Genomic DNA, 14,512 nt, shown 5'->3' with positions numbered 1-14,512 from the left:
ACTGGGATATTTCCATAAGTAGTGAGATGCCATGATTAAGCTATAAAAAGGAATGAGGGACTGACATGTACTCCAGCACGAATGAATCTCAAAATCGTTATTCTGAGTGAAATAAGCCAGGTTCAGAAAAGCCATAGTGGATGACTGCATGTATCAGTGTCCTAGAACATGTAAGCTAGTTTGTAGTGGCAGAAAGCAGGTTGTCAGGACCAAGGTTTGTAGGGACGGATGGTCTGCAAAAGACACGGGGACCTGAGGAGCAATGGAAAATGCTCTACATCTTGGTTGTGGGTTCTTATAGATGGATAAATCTCTCAAAGATCATTGAATTTATACTTTAAATAGATGAATTTATTATACATAAATTATACCTCAATAAGGATGATGTAAAATATTTTTAGCTTTATTATTTATTTATTTTTAAACCTGGCTTAGCTTGTGACTGAGCTGGGTGTAGCTTATTTTTTTTTTTTTTTTAACATCTTTATTGGGGTATAATTACTTTACAATGGTGTGTTAGTTTCTGCTTTATAAAAAAGTGAGTCAGTTATACATATACATATGTTCCCATATCTCTTCCCTCTTGCGTCTCCCTCCCTCCCACCCTCCCTATCCCACCCCTCCAGGCTGTCACAAGTGTAGCTTATTTTGTTTGATAAGTTGCTCCTCCAACCATCTGCTACCATTGATAGTGACTTCTTTTGGGATTCCTTTTTTTTTTTTTTTTTTTTTTTTAGGGATTTCTTTTAAAACTGGTTCTGTTATGAAATCTTATATAGAGAACCAACATTCACAATAAGACAGAATATTTTAAAAGGCCAAGCTAAGCAGAAATTTTAATGTGTTAAGTTTAACAAAGCAGAAAGGTTGGTAGTATTCTCCCAAACTTAATAGACAGTGAAACCGTGGTTCAAGATGATACACTAAGTTCTAATGCAGGTCAGATTTGAACCCAACGATATTTGACTCTGAGCTTAGTTTTCTCCACTTCTCTAGGTGTCCTCTCACACACACCCCTTGCCCCATTACACTGATATTTTATTTTGGAAATAAATTCACTTCTTTAAAATATCATCGTATCTCAGATGGATCTTTCACTATCTCAGATGGATTCAGGTTTTACCCTGGGCCAGAGGCCATTAGGCATTTTTGAAGTTTATCAAATATTATGACTCTTGTAGGTAAAAGTCTCAAATGATACGAAATTTAGCAATATTTTTCTTTCATAGAGTTCATTCATAAACATTTTTACTATGATAGCACTTTGTTACAGTTTGTCAGTATTTCTTAATTCTAAGGTTTTACTAAAGGGGGTTCATATAGACGGTCATGAGATTAAAAAGAACTTGCAAAAATGCATTCATTTTAAACAATCCCTTGATAATAACATTTACCATGTCTAGTGCAAGTTTCTAATGAGTATCTCACCCAAGGGATAACGTTTTTGTTTATCACCTTGTTTTTGCAGGTAGTGCGATATTTGGCTGGTTGTGGACTGCAAAGTTGTCAGATGCTGGTGTCGAAGGGTTATCCAGACATTGGGTGGAATCCAGTTGAAGGAGAGAGATATCTTGACTTTCTCAGATTCGCTGTCTTCTGTAATGGTAGGATGAATCGCTTAGGGTCTTTTATGGTCATTATTAAAACTGCCAAAAAAATAGATGTATAAAATAATGAGGCATCGCAGCATTTTCATGAAGGAAGTAGATAGTAGTAAAGAAATTGAATATTTTATAATCAGTAGGCTTTTTCACAGTAATAATTTATTTTGTAATATTTATTTTGATCGTGATGCTGGGCTTTCATTATTAAATAAAAATTTGTAGGCACTTACATTCTTGCTGTTTTAATAATTAGACTCTAATAATAGCTAGGATCAAGACTTCACTTCCTATAACAAATTAACAAAAATGAATAGTTTATACCTCCATCATGCTTTTCTTTACTTGGAAAATTTTAAGGGCAAGAAAAGATGTTTACTGAGTCTTCTGGACAGAACACTAGTAATTTGGATTCAACTTTGGCTTTACTACTACCTTATTAGGTTTTAGTTATTTTTCTTTAAATATAAGCAGATTAGTATAACATTGTTTGCTCAGAACTTCCATGTAGTCAACGTTTGCTTACTCCTGTTCCCTGTTTGATCTTAGGGGAAAGCGTGGAGGAGAATGCAAATGTCGTGGTGAGATTGCTCATCCGGAGGCCTGAGTGTTTCGGTCCTGCCTTGAGGGGGGAAGGTGGGAATGGTCTGCTCGCAGCCATGGAAGAAGCCATAAAAATAGCTGAGGATCCTTCTCGAGATGGTCCCTCACCAACTAGTGGATCCAGCAAAACCCCGTAGGTCGAATATACACACTCTTAAGATTAAATGATAACCACTTGACTTTTAATTTTACAAAATATAATTTGCGTTCTCTTAATTGCAGTATAATTCTCTGGTACTCCGGATTTCTTCCCTTGAAAATGAAATGTGTTTTGAGAGAAGGGATGGAATTTGCTGCTGGAGTAGGGTGAATGAGCAAAGAGGGACCTCAGGAAGATGGTATGGATTTAGTCGAAAAAAACTTAGGTTGTAGGAGGAGATGTATTTTGTGAATTTTCTCAGGGCTCTAGGGAGCAGTGAGTTCTTACAAATGATGGGAGGTGAGCCTTTGAAATTAGAATAGAGTTTACTGGGAGGCTAGCTGGAACGAGTTTTCACGATAATAGTAAGAGAAAGAGACCTTTAGCAAGAGGATGGGGACTTAACTAAACTGGTGTGTTGGCAGAGAAAAGGGGATGTTGTCACCTTGGGGAGTAAAATGCTTTATTAAGGTCTTGGTGACCAGGGAGGCAGCGACTACCTTACATTTCTCCATAGTCTTTGTTGTGAATACTTGATTCCAGCAATAAATTCATCCAGGCGCGTTGCTTCCTTTTTTTTCTTTTTTGGCCACATCACGTGGCATGCAGGATCTAGTTCCATGACCAGGGATCGAACCCATGTTCTCTGCAGTGGAAGCATGGAGTCTTAACCACTGGACCTCCAGGGAAGTCCCAGCTTCCTATTTTTTTAATCTATGGAGCTGAGTGTCCTGCTAGGGGCCCATGCAACCACACTGCTAGCACCACTGGAGATATAACATAGGGCTTATTGGAGGCAATTTTCCAAGCAAAGAGGTAGTCCTGCAAACCCTGGTTCTCCCACTTAGAGACCTGGCGTAAATGTTCCATCGACAGCAAGGCCAGGGTTCCAGGCTGGGAGCGCTCCAAGAGCAAGTTACATATTTATCAGTTAGCTGTTGAGGAACTAGGAATCCCTTAGTTTTTCTAACAAATAGAAAATATACCAAGAGATTGCTGGTCGAGTACCACCTGAGTGGGTGTGCAGCTGAGGACCTTGGGAACAGCATTGCTTGCAAGGAACGATATTGTCAACAGGCCTTGCTGTTACTCTGCAGACTGCTGAGTCCAGCTGAGGCAGCTGTCGGCCAGGCCACTAAACAAGGAATGACACGATCTTCCAGGGCCATCCACACTTGTCTCTCATCAACGAGATAATGAAATATTTATATTTTTCATGTTGTATTACTTGGGAGTGAGTGGGTGGGGCAGAGTAAAGAGAGGTGAGTAAATGAAATCACGTTTATGAAGTACTCTGGGCAAATCACCTTACTGGGTGCCTTGTATATGTCATCTTATAGGACAGATCTTTGTCACCCTTTCTCTAAATGTATGCTGTTGACAAAAGTAAACTTACCAAGTTCTTCAGTCAGTTATTTTCTGTTAATATCTTGTCTGCCAGTAGAAATAAGCAGAACCCATCAAATTCATAATTCCTCTTTTTTTTCCGTTTTGAAGGAATCTTAATATTCCCACAGATGCCTTCTTGGTGATAGAATCTCAAATCTTGTCTTTAACCCATTTTTATTTTCCTTTTTGAAATGTCAAGCTGTATATTAAACACATATGTGAAAAGTGTCAGAAGAAGCAGAATTAATTACCGTACTGGTCCCTTTCCTCTGAGAAGTATTTAATAAATCTGAAACGTCATTTTATTATCTCGTTTGCTTTTCTTTCTGTTTCTTTTGAAAAATCCACGAAAGTGATACAGAAGAGGAGGAAGATGATACCATCCACATGGGGAATGCCATCATGACTTTTTATGCAGCTTTGATTGACCTGTTAGGACGCTGTGCTCCCGAAATGCATGTAAGTGCCGTGGGGTCCAAGAACAAAAATCCTGGCTTATTCCTCTTTGTTAAGACATCCGTCACTTGCAAAAACCACAAAAGTATCCAAAACCATCAATCTTCATGCTCCATTAAAAATAATTGCTGCAGCCTCATTGCTGAACAAGTGTCTGTTTAGTTGGAAATATCTTCTTGGTTACAAAAATTAGTGATGAGATTTCGTTATGAGTCATTAATAGACTAGTCAGTTACTAATATATCTCTAAAACTCATATAAGCCTCCCCACACTTTAAGAAGGAAAGAACTTATTTTTCCTATACAGTGTCCTTTCCTGTTTTAGTGCATGCAGAAAGCACCACTCCTACCAAGGGTTGTTTCCTTGCTATATAATATTTAGTCCTTTTGAAGGAGCTGCTACATGCTGGCCACTGGTTTAAGGGAAAGTGGGGCTGGGAGCAGGTCATGGGAAAGGAAAGAGCTATGTAGACCCTATTGATTAGAGTTTTCATAAACTTTTTGACCAAAAGGTAATTGAAGTTCATGGAACGATATTTACTTTTACTCTGTAATACATTCTGCTGTTTTCTACTTTATTCTAATCTATTCTGCTTTCTTCCATTATATTAATTTAAAAAATGCTAGCCAGGGTCCATAAAATTAGCTTCATGATCTGTTGATGGGAAACAGCCAGAGTCTGAAGCACATTGACCAGTCCTGGGGAAGAAAGCAAATACACTTCTAACTGCTCTGAGCATGAAGCCAAAGTGACTGTTAGTTACAACACATCACCTTTCTCCCTACCCTTCGAATCTATGTCTTTTTTTGTGGGGGGGGGGTAGGAGGAGCGGGGTTTGCTTGTTTGTTTTTGTCTCTTTCTCTCACACCCATAGGTTAAAACTTCCTTGCTTTCTGGATGTAATCTTTTGTTGTGAACAGAGAGGAATCGCAGGATGGAGAAATATTAGAATGTTAGAAAACCTGGAGTTTGAGTTTTGTTAACGACTTAACTTGCTATCAGTGAGATTTTCATTATAGTAAATGGGAATAGACTATCAAAAATTTGTGTGCTGGAAGGTCATTGCAGAGAAAAAACTTTATGCCCACAATATTCATTCTTTTCCTGTTAAAGTGGAAAATCAAAGGAACCGTGAGAGAAATTATGCTAATAAATAGAAGATTTCTGTTCTATTATATTAAAGGGAAAAACAACCAAGTGACTTAATAAGGGACTAACCTTGGCACTTCAGAAATGTATTCACCTTCAACAACTATTAATTGAGGACTTCCTAGGTGTCAGAAATTGTGCTTCTGTTTCACACTCTGTGGTGAAGGAACAGATGCGTTCCCTGGCATTGGAAGCTTCCAGTCTGTTGCAGAGATGGGCTGAGATCCTTGACTATGTCAGGTCCACGATCTTCATAGATACTTCATTAGCCAGTGAAGGTCTAAAACACCTGTTAGGATCCATGTTCACCATTTTCCCCAACATTATAAACCCATCCCTGGGAGAAATCAGGGTAGAATATAGGTGGATATACAATGACATTTTTATCACAAAACAAAAAAGGCTAAACCAGCCTAAATATTAGTGTATGTTCAGAACCTAAAGATAATAATTTTTCCATTAGTATTATTGCTCATGTTATGGATAGATATTTATATGTAATTTGGGGGGTTAAGCATTCACAGACTTATCAGTCTTAAAATACTTTAATACCCCAGAGAGGATAAAAACTATTATTCTGATGAATATACCTGTTGGCCTAGACTGCAGCATGTGACTCAGTGTGTGCTGAAGTCAATGAAAATTGTGTGGCAAGTAAATGTCTGTAAGCCTGAAACAGCACTTTCTGAGAGAGTTTCAACTTTATTATTTATTTTTAATTAAAAAAATTTTTAATTAAAGTATAATTGATTTACAATATTATATTAGTTTCAGGTGTACAACATAGTAATTCAGTATTGTCATAGGTTATACTCTATTTAAAGTTATTATAAAATATTGGCTGTGTTCCCTGTGCTGTACAATATAACCTTGTATCTTATTTATTTATACATAATAGCTTATATCTCTTCATTCCCTACCCCTGTCTTGCCCCTCCCCCCTTCCCTCTCCCCACTGGCATCCACTAGTTTGTTTTCTGTAACTGTGGGTCTGTTTCTGTTTTGTTATATTTGTTCATTTGTTTTATCTTTTAGATTCCACATACAGTGATCATGTACAGTATTTGTATTTCTCTGTCGGACTTATTTCACTAAGGATAATGCCCTCCAGTTCTACCCATTCTGTTGCAAATGGCAACATTTCATTCTTTTTTATGGCTGAGTAGTATTCTGTTGTGTGTGTGTCTGTCTATCTATATATCTATATAGATATAGATAGATATAGAAAGATAGACGCATACACCACATCTTTATCCATTCTTCTGTTGATGGACACTTAGGGTGCTATATCTAGGCAATTCTGCTATGAACATTTGGGTACCTATATGTTTTTGAATTTGTGTTTCTGTTTTCTTTGGATATATACCCAGGATTGGAATTGCTGCATCATAGAGTGGTTCTATTATTAAAGAGGTCTAACTTTATATAATGAACAGAAAATTATTTTAGACTTGGATTCCCATTCTTCCAATTTTCTAGATAGAATTAGAACATTGATTTCACACAGTTATTCTTTGTTCCTTTATTTTTCTGCCTGTAGTTGATTCATGCTGCTAAGGGAGAAGCCATCAGAATCAGGTCTATTTTGAGATCCCTGATTCCACTGGGAGATTTGGTGGGAGTAATCAGCATTGCTTTTCAGATGCCAACGATAGCCAAAGGTAAGGTGAATTTCCATTCTTTGTAATTCAGTAGGTCGTGGATGGTGTGATGTTTTCAATAAGATCATCAGTACCCACGGTTTCTTTCCCTGCAGCATAGTTACACTACATAAGTTTCTTTTAAAAAATGAACTACATCTGTATCATTCTTCTAGATTCCACACATATGTGTTAATATACAATATTTGTTTTTCTCTTTCCGACCTCACTCTGTACGACAGACTCTAGATCCATCCACATCTCTACAAATGACCCAATTTCATTCCTTTTTATGGCTGAGTAATATTCCACTGTATGTATGTTAACACATATATGTGAAATCTAGAAAAATGATACAGATGAACCAATTGGCAGGGCAGGAATAGAGAGGCAGATGTAGAAAACGGATGTGTGAACATAGAGGGATGAATTGGGAGATTAGGATTGACATATATGCCCTACCATGTGTAAAAAAGATAGCTAGTGGCAACCTGCTGTATAGCACCGGGAGCTCAGCTTGGTGCTCTGTGGTGACCTAGAGCGGTGGGGTGGAGGGTGGTGTGAGGGAGGTCCAAGAGGGAGGGAATATATGTATACATATAGGTGATTCACTTCATCATACAGCAGAAACTAACACAACATTGTAAAGCAACTATACCCCAATTTAAAAAATATATTTTTTATAAAATATTTTCTACATGCATTGTTTTTAACCAAGCTCTGTTTCCAAAGAGATTGTAAGTCTTCTTCAGGTGACATTTCAGTTTCCAGAAAAGGGAAATAAGCATCTCAGCTGTTTTATCTAATGTCTCTCCTAGAGTTCTTTGGTCCCCTGTTCTTCTCTTTCTTGACAGCAACACCTTAATTCACTCTTTTTGATAGTTTTCTTGGTCACTTTCTTATAATGCTTTTTTTCTAAAACAATGGTCATAGGTTTTGACTTAGTGACTTAAAAATTGCCAGTGTGTTGAAAGAAGTGCCCTTTTCAAGACTGAGGAGAACATTTTGGAAAGATTTGTTTCTCCCCATTTTAACTCAGCGTTTATCGTTCTTTTACAACGTGCCATCTTTGGTTTAGAACTGCTTGTGATTAATTTTCCAATGTTAACTCAAAAGCATGTAAAATAAAGTCAACAGACTCTCCATATAAACGCCCAGAAGCTGTGATTCCTTACAGCCCTGCTTGTGTTAGGTTGGGAGGAGATGGGAGGGCCCAGCTCAGGAAGGATGGAGTGAGGAGCTGATGCTTTACTGTGGAGGTGGTGATAGGGCCCCGATTCTCCCCCATGCTGAGCCCCTGCACTAGCCCAGACTACAACAGAAATGGCACATGGCCTGGGCCCAAGGCCTAATTCCCTGTTGGTAATTCACTCTCTGCCTCCCATAAAAAAATTTAAGCAGTTACTGAAGGCACCTAAAAGATATGTTAGGTCCCAAATTATACTTTATTCTCCCTTTTTTCCAATGGCAGTTTTGCTCTGTTTTCCAGACTTCATTGGATATTGTTACATATATCATTTTTATACAAACTTCTGATTTTAGAACGAAAACACATTTAGATAGGAAGTGCACGTGATGACCCTTTTCTTTCATGAATTATGCCCAGAGAAGATTAGCTGTCAGTACCTCAAGTCAAGAATGAGGGGACCACTGTGTAATGGCAAGCAGTCTACCCTACTTGCCGGCCGTATTGTTAGGAAGTAAAGTTTCGTGTTGGCTAACCTTACACACCCACATCTTCAGGTGACACAAACAGCCATGATAACTGAATACCCATTCTAAATTTAGGGAAAGCTGGACCTTAAAAATTGTCCCCTAGCTTTTTGTCTTGCTCATTTTAGGCAGTTTCTTTTTCTTGTGTATAAACAGACTCTCCTCATTTACCTTCTTTCACCTTACTTCTAACTCGCATTCATTTGCTTAACTAAAATATCTTGTCTTTCCCCTACATTCTGAGCCACAAAGTTGACACTCTCAGGAAAAAAGATAAGAATAATACCAGTGACACATGGATTAGGGAATAAAAAAATGCTAGCCTTTATGGTTAAAATCAGTAATAACAAAGAACCAAAAACAAGGACTGTAAGAGTGTCCAGATGTCCCTTTCAGAATTGCCCCAAAAGTCTCAATATACCTCCTTTTCCTCCAGTTATCTGTCTTTACTAGCCTTTAAGATTTTCCAAGTTAGTTTCTTTCCTGTCCTATTTAGTTGAGTTATAGTAACGTTATGACTTTTTTGTCATAAATATGCAGCATATTGTCTACCTGAGGATTTAAAGGATTTTTTGTGAACTATCACAGTCACACTGAAAGCTAATTTTTAAAACACCATCTACTGGTCATTGTTAAATTGATGCTTTTTTTTTTTAAATCTTCTTTCTTTTTATGGAGAATGTAGACAGAAACTGGTATGTTTTTATTTTGCTGTGGTATGCATTAAGTCAACTTTTAAAACTTAAACCGTCAATATTTCTTCTTAGGTTTCAATGACAAGTCAGTTGTTTCTTTAAGCATCACCAGCTATTGCTGATAATTCCTATTATATCTTCTGTATTTAGTATGTGAAGTTTGCCTCTAAACATTAGTACCCTGCCCCTCAGTATTAGCTAAGGACTTTCCCATACATTTTTTTCCTAGGCCGTGAGTTTAATTTTTATTTTATATTGGAGTATAGTTGATTTATAATGTTGTGTTAGTTTCAGGTGTACAGCAAAGTGAATCAGTTATACATACACATATATCTATTCTTTTTGAGATTCTTTTCCCATATAGGCCATTACAGAGTATTGAGTAGAGTTCTCTGTGCTATACAGTAGGTCCTTGTTGATTATCTATTTTATATATAGTAGTGTGTATATGTCAATCCCAACCTCCTAATTTATCCCTCCCCCCCACCTACCTTTCCCCTTTGGTAACCATAAGTTTGTTTTCTAAGTCTGTGAGTCTGTTTTCTGTTTTGTAGATAAGTTCATTTGTATCATTTTTTAGAATCCTCATATAAGTGATATCATATGATATTTGTCTGGCTTACTTCACTTAGTATGATCATCTCTGGGTGCATCCATGTTGCTGCAAATGGCATTATTTCATTCTTTTTTATGGCTGAGTAATATTCCATTGTATATATGTACCACATCTTTTTTATCCATTCCTCTGTTGATGGACATTTAGTTTGCTTCCATGTCTTGGCTATTGTAAATAGTGCTGCAGTGAACACAGGGGTGCATGTATCTTTTCGAATTATGGTTTTCTCTGGATATATGCCCAGGAGGGGGATTGCTGGATCATATGATAGCTCTATTTTTAGTTTTTTAAGGAACCTCTATACTGTTCTCCATAGTGGCTACACCAATTTACATTCCCACCAACAGTGTAGCAGGGTTCCCTTTTCTCCACACCTCTCCAGCATTTGTTGTTTCTAGACTTTTTGCTGAGGGCCATTCTGATGGGTCTCATACATTTTTATTATAATTATCCTAGCACTAGAGGGTAGCCCAAAATGATAATGAAAGAAGGAGGAGTTTAGAAAAAATAAGAGGCAAGTGTCTAATCTCAAAAGTAGATACTCTTTTCCTGCAGCTCTTGGTCCAGACAGGTTTGGGCAGATTGTGTGAGGTAGTCATTTTAGGTGGATGAATAATGCAGGCAGCACAGGGTAAAGCCAGTGCAGCTGGCCCTCCTTGGGCCAGTTCATTTTCCAGGAGTCTGAGAGGAGGCAGTTCATCAGCTGTACTGTCCCCAGTGTGTCTGAGGAGGTGGAGAGCATAAAGCAGCAGCCCATCCATGAGTCTTCATTCCCAGGCAGCTGGAGTTGCAGCATTCCTTAAAATGAATGTCCACCTGAATGAGTGTTTAAAAAACAAATCTTATTTCAGGATAAATGAGTTGCTTATCATTTCCTTAGGCACAGCATTCTGTTAGAAGAATAGAATCCTATAAATTACCTATAATGTGATTTTTTAGGAGAATGGAACTGGAGTTTCATGTAGATTTTTAATCAAAAATTAGAGCATGCTGATTTAACATAAGGATTAAATTACCTCGGGTTGGATTTTAAATCCAATTTTACTTAGTTTAAATCTAACTTTGCCAATGACTAGATGTGCCATTTTGGACAAGTTATTTAACTTCCCTAAAAGTCGCTTTTTATCTTGTGTTAAAGGAAGATAATAAGACCACCTTCATAGTGCACGTGTGAAAATTGTATGGAAGTGTGTCTGGAACATTCCTAACATAATACCTGACAACAGCACAAATGACAAGCATTGTTATTCTTATTATTGTAATTACAGGAAGGAAGGTATTAGGTGTATTAGTTATTATTAATTATAAGGAATGGAAGTGATTTCGTATTAGTCTTCAGTCTAATTTCCTTTAAAACATTGTTATTTGTTCATTTTCATGATTCAAATATCAAATTCATTCATCGACTGTGAATGAAAACAAAAGCGTTGTGACTGTATTCTTTCAGGATGGGTATGGTCATGTATCATCTTTCTTTCCCTGGGTCCTTCTTTCTCCAACATTGCATCAGTAATAAAGATTCTGTGATAGTATTTGCAGAGTCTTAGAGTGTGTGGTCAGCAGCAATGTGGCATAATTATCACGTGGTCAAACAGAAAACAAGTTTGTTCTCCAGTATTTTCAATGGGCACATAATTCCCTAATTCTTCATATCAGTGATGCCTTCTACGAATCTACAGAGCTATACTAAGGAATTCACTCCTCTGTATAGGCATCAAGCCTTGACTGTTGATAGAGAAGATAACATGTCTCTCAAATATGTTTTAAATGTTATTAAATGCTATTATGATGAATGAAACATCTTTCATTTGAAAGTCAGACTGGTTCCTGGAGTTTTGTTCATTATCCTGTAATTGTCTGAGCCATAAATATGTAAATGATGTTAATGTACCATGTTTATCACATAGGGTACATGAACTTTATAATGTTTTATTAAGTTTTCAAGAGGTTCTTGTATTGAAAAGAATGCAAACCTTGCTTTACATTTTAGCTTTATGATATTTACTCTTAGTTTTACAGTTTGGATTTTGGGTGCCGTTTTGTTTCCTTCTCGGTATCTGGCATAATGCTGTGTCCTAATCTTATACACAGTTAACAAATGGATGCCCAAATAACATTTAAATGACCATGGATTTACACTGCACTGCCCTGTTGCCTCAGCTAAGTCCCAGCCTTTGCTTGAGGGTAGTAGAGGGACAGAAAACCATTCACCGGATAACTTTATTTAAAACACGAGAAGGCTGGAAAGTAGCCATTTGTAATCTATTTCATTAACAACGATGTGTCACCTTCTCTTTTTTAGATGGGAATGTGGTGGAGCCTGACATGTCTGCGGGGTTCTGCCCAGATCACAAGGCAGCCATGGTTTTGTTCCTTGACAGGGTCTATGGAATTGAGGTTCAAGATTTCCTCCTCCATCTTCTCGAGGTTGGCTTTCTGCCAGATCTGCGGGCTGCTGCTTCTTTAGATACGGTAATGATCTGAACAAATGACTTCTGCAACTTTTAGCTCTTCAACCTCTGCCATATGATATTTTTTCATAGATATGTTCATTCATTCATTGTCACCAAATGGTTATTGAGTGCCTATTATATTTTTAGGCAAACATAGGGTAAACAGAAAGCAAAATAGACTATATCCTCAAGGAACTCACTGAATAGTGGAGAAAATGGACACCCTGAAGAGTAAGATAAGAATTCTGATCAGGTGCAATGGAAGACAATAGAAAGTTGATATAACCCTAATTTGGGAGGTCACAGTGGCTCCTGTTCACTTCGAAGTCAACATAAATAATTATGCATCTCAACAAAAGCAGTTAAAGTATTGAGCAGGTTTAGTGGACATTGTTGAGTCATGCCAATCACAGTATCCTCCCGGTGCCTTCATTTATTAACGTACATATAGCCACAAATCTGTCCTGTGAATCCAGTGGCCAGTATTGAGAATCTGCCATTATCAGTGTAAGTGTTCTACTATTTGAAACATTGTAAAATAAGCTGAAACTCTAAATGTTATTCTAGTAGCTATAATAATACCTCTTTTTATTCTCAATTAAATGAGTCTTTTTGATATCAGAGGAAATCAGATCTTGAGTTGTCAGTAGTGAAAGCTGTGAGAGGAGAATCACAAAAATGAAACTGAATTTTTTTGTTTTTTTGGTTGTGTTCATGTGAAATTCTGAACCTGAGTAGTATAGTTGATAACATGGTAGGACAATCAGCCTTTGGTTATTGATGCTGGTGGACATGAACAGAAATATAATTAATACTCATACATAGAATTCAGAAAGAATTTATGTATTTGAGATCTACTGTGAGAATAAACTCCTTTCTCTTACCTCTCCTAGTAAAGGGAAGCACTCACATTCTTTGATATCATTAGTGTCTTTATCTTTCATCTATCCTACCCTTGATATTTTATTTTATTAAAAATTTTTTTTAATTTATTTAATTAATTTATTTTTGGCTGCATTGGGTCTTCGTTGCTGTGCGCAGGCTTTCTCTAGTTGTGGCTAGCAGGGGCGACTCTTCGTTGTGGTGCGCGGGCTTCTCATTGTGGTGTCTTCTCTTGTTGCAGAGCACAGGCTACAGGCTCAGGGGCTTCACTAGTTGTGGTGCACAGGCTTAGTTGCTCTGCAGAATGTGGGATCTTCCCGGACCAGGGCTCGAACCCGTTTTCCCCTGCATTGGCAGGCGTATTCTTAACCACTGCGCCACCAGGGAAACCCCCAATATTTTATTTTAGAACATGAACCTCTGGGGCTCTTTGAAGAGATAGATATTACTTCATTAATTTTTATCTATTTATGAGCAATTGAAAATTGATTGTCTTTAGTGATAAAAAAGCATATGAACCACAGGTAAATCTGTAACAGAGGAATCCGTTTCCGTATTACGTACTTTTGTCGTTTTCTAGGTAATGAAAGTACACGTCAACTTGTGGATCCCTTTGAAAATTGTCTCCTGCCCAACACAAATGACTGTCTCCTCTCCAATTCCTTTCTAGGCTGCTTTGAGCGCTACAGACATGGCCCTGGCCCTCAATCGGTACCTTTGCACGGCCGTGTTGCCTTTGTTAACAAGATGTGCTCCTCTTTTTGCCGGCACTGAGCACCATGCTTCCCTCATTGACTCATTACTTCACACTGTGTACAGACTTTCTAAGGGCTGCTCACTTACCAAAGCTCAACGAGATTCCATAGAAGTGTGTTTACTCTCCATTTGTGGGTAAGTGGGCAATGAAGTCTATACCAAGTTTCTTCTTCTTTAAGAAAGAGAATTTAGTCTCTGGCCCTTGACAAATTGTTTTGAATGTTGTCAACAATTTCTGGACCATAAAATTAATTCATTTTATGTGCTGGGGTATGAGTCTTACCAGAGTGCCCTTGCTCCTGATCAAGTTCAGGAGTGTTCCTCCAAGACTCTCTCGGTATCTAGCCATTGGATACAGTGTTGGACCAATGATGCTATTCTGGATGTTGGCATGTGAGCTGTCGCCGGCCACGTTAGTGT

The 14,512-nt window shown here is 37.7% G+C and overlaps 1 protein-coding gene across 1 annotated transcript in view; it reads left to right on the top strand.

The window, feature by feature from the left end:
• The window catches only part of RYR2 (ryanodine receptor 2), a 721,218-nt gene that overhangs the window by 513,014 nt on the left and 193,692 nt on the right, over positions 1-14,512 (top strand). The window contains exons 45-50 of the mRNA XM_060286446.1: positions 1,469-1,604; positions 2,151-2,337; positions 4,086-4,191; positions 6,878-6,998; positions 12,304-12,473; positions 14,007-14,227. Coding sequence (XP_060142429.1) covers positions 1,469-1,604; positions 2,151-2,337; positions 4,086-4,191; positions 6,878-6,998; positions 12,304-12,473; positions 14,007-14,227 — 941 coding nt within the window. The remainder of the gene's footprint in view (positions 1-1,468; positions 1,605-2,150; positions 2,338-4,085; positions 4,192-6,877; positions 6,999-12,303; positions 12,474-14,006; positions 14,228-14,512) is intronic.

This window comes from Globicephala melas, chromosome 16 (assembly GCF_963455315.2).
Source record: "Globicephala melas chromosome 16, mGloMel1.2, whole genome shotgun sequence".
NCBI lineage: Eukaryota > Metazoa > Chordata > Mammalia > Artiodactyla > Delphinidae > Globicephala > Globicephala melas.
The sequence above is the reverse complement of the archived record's forward strand: the minus strand, read 5'-3'. Positions and strand labels throughout refer to the sequence as shown.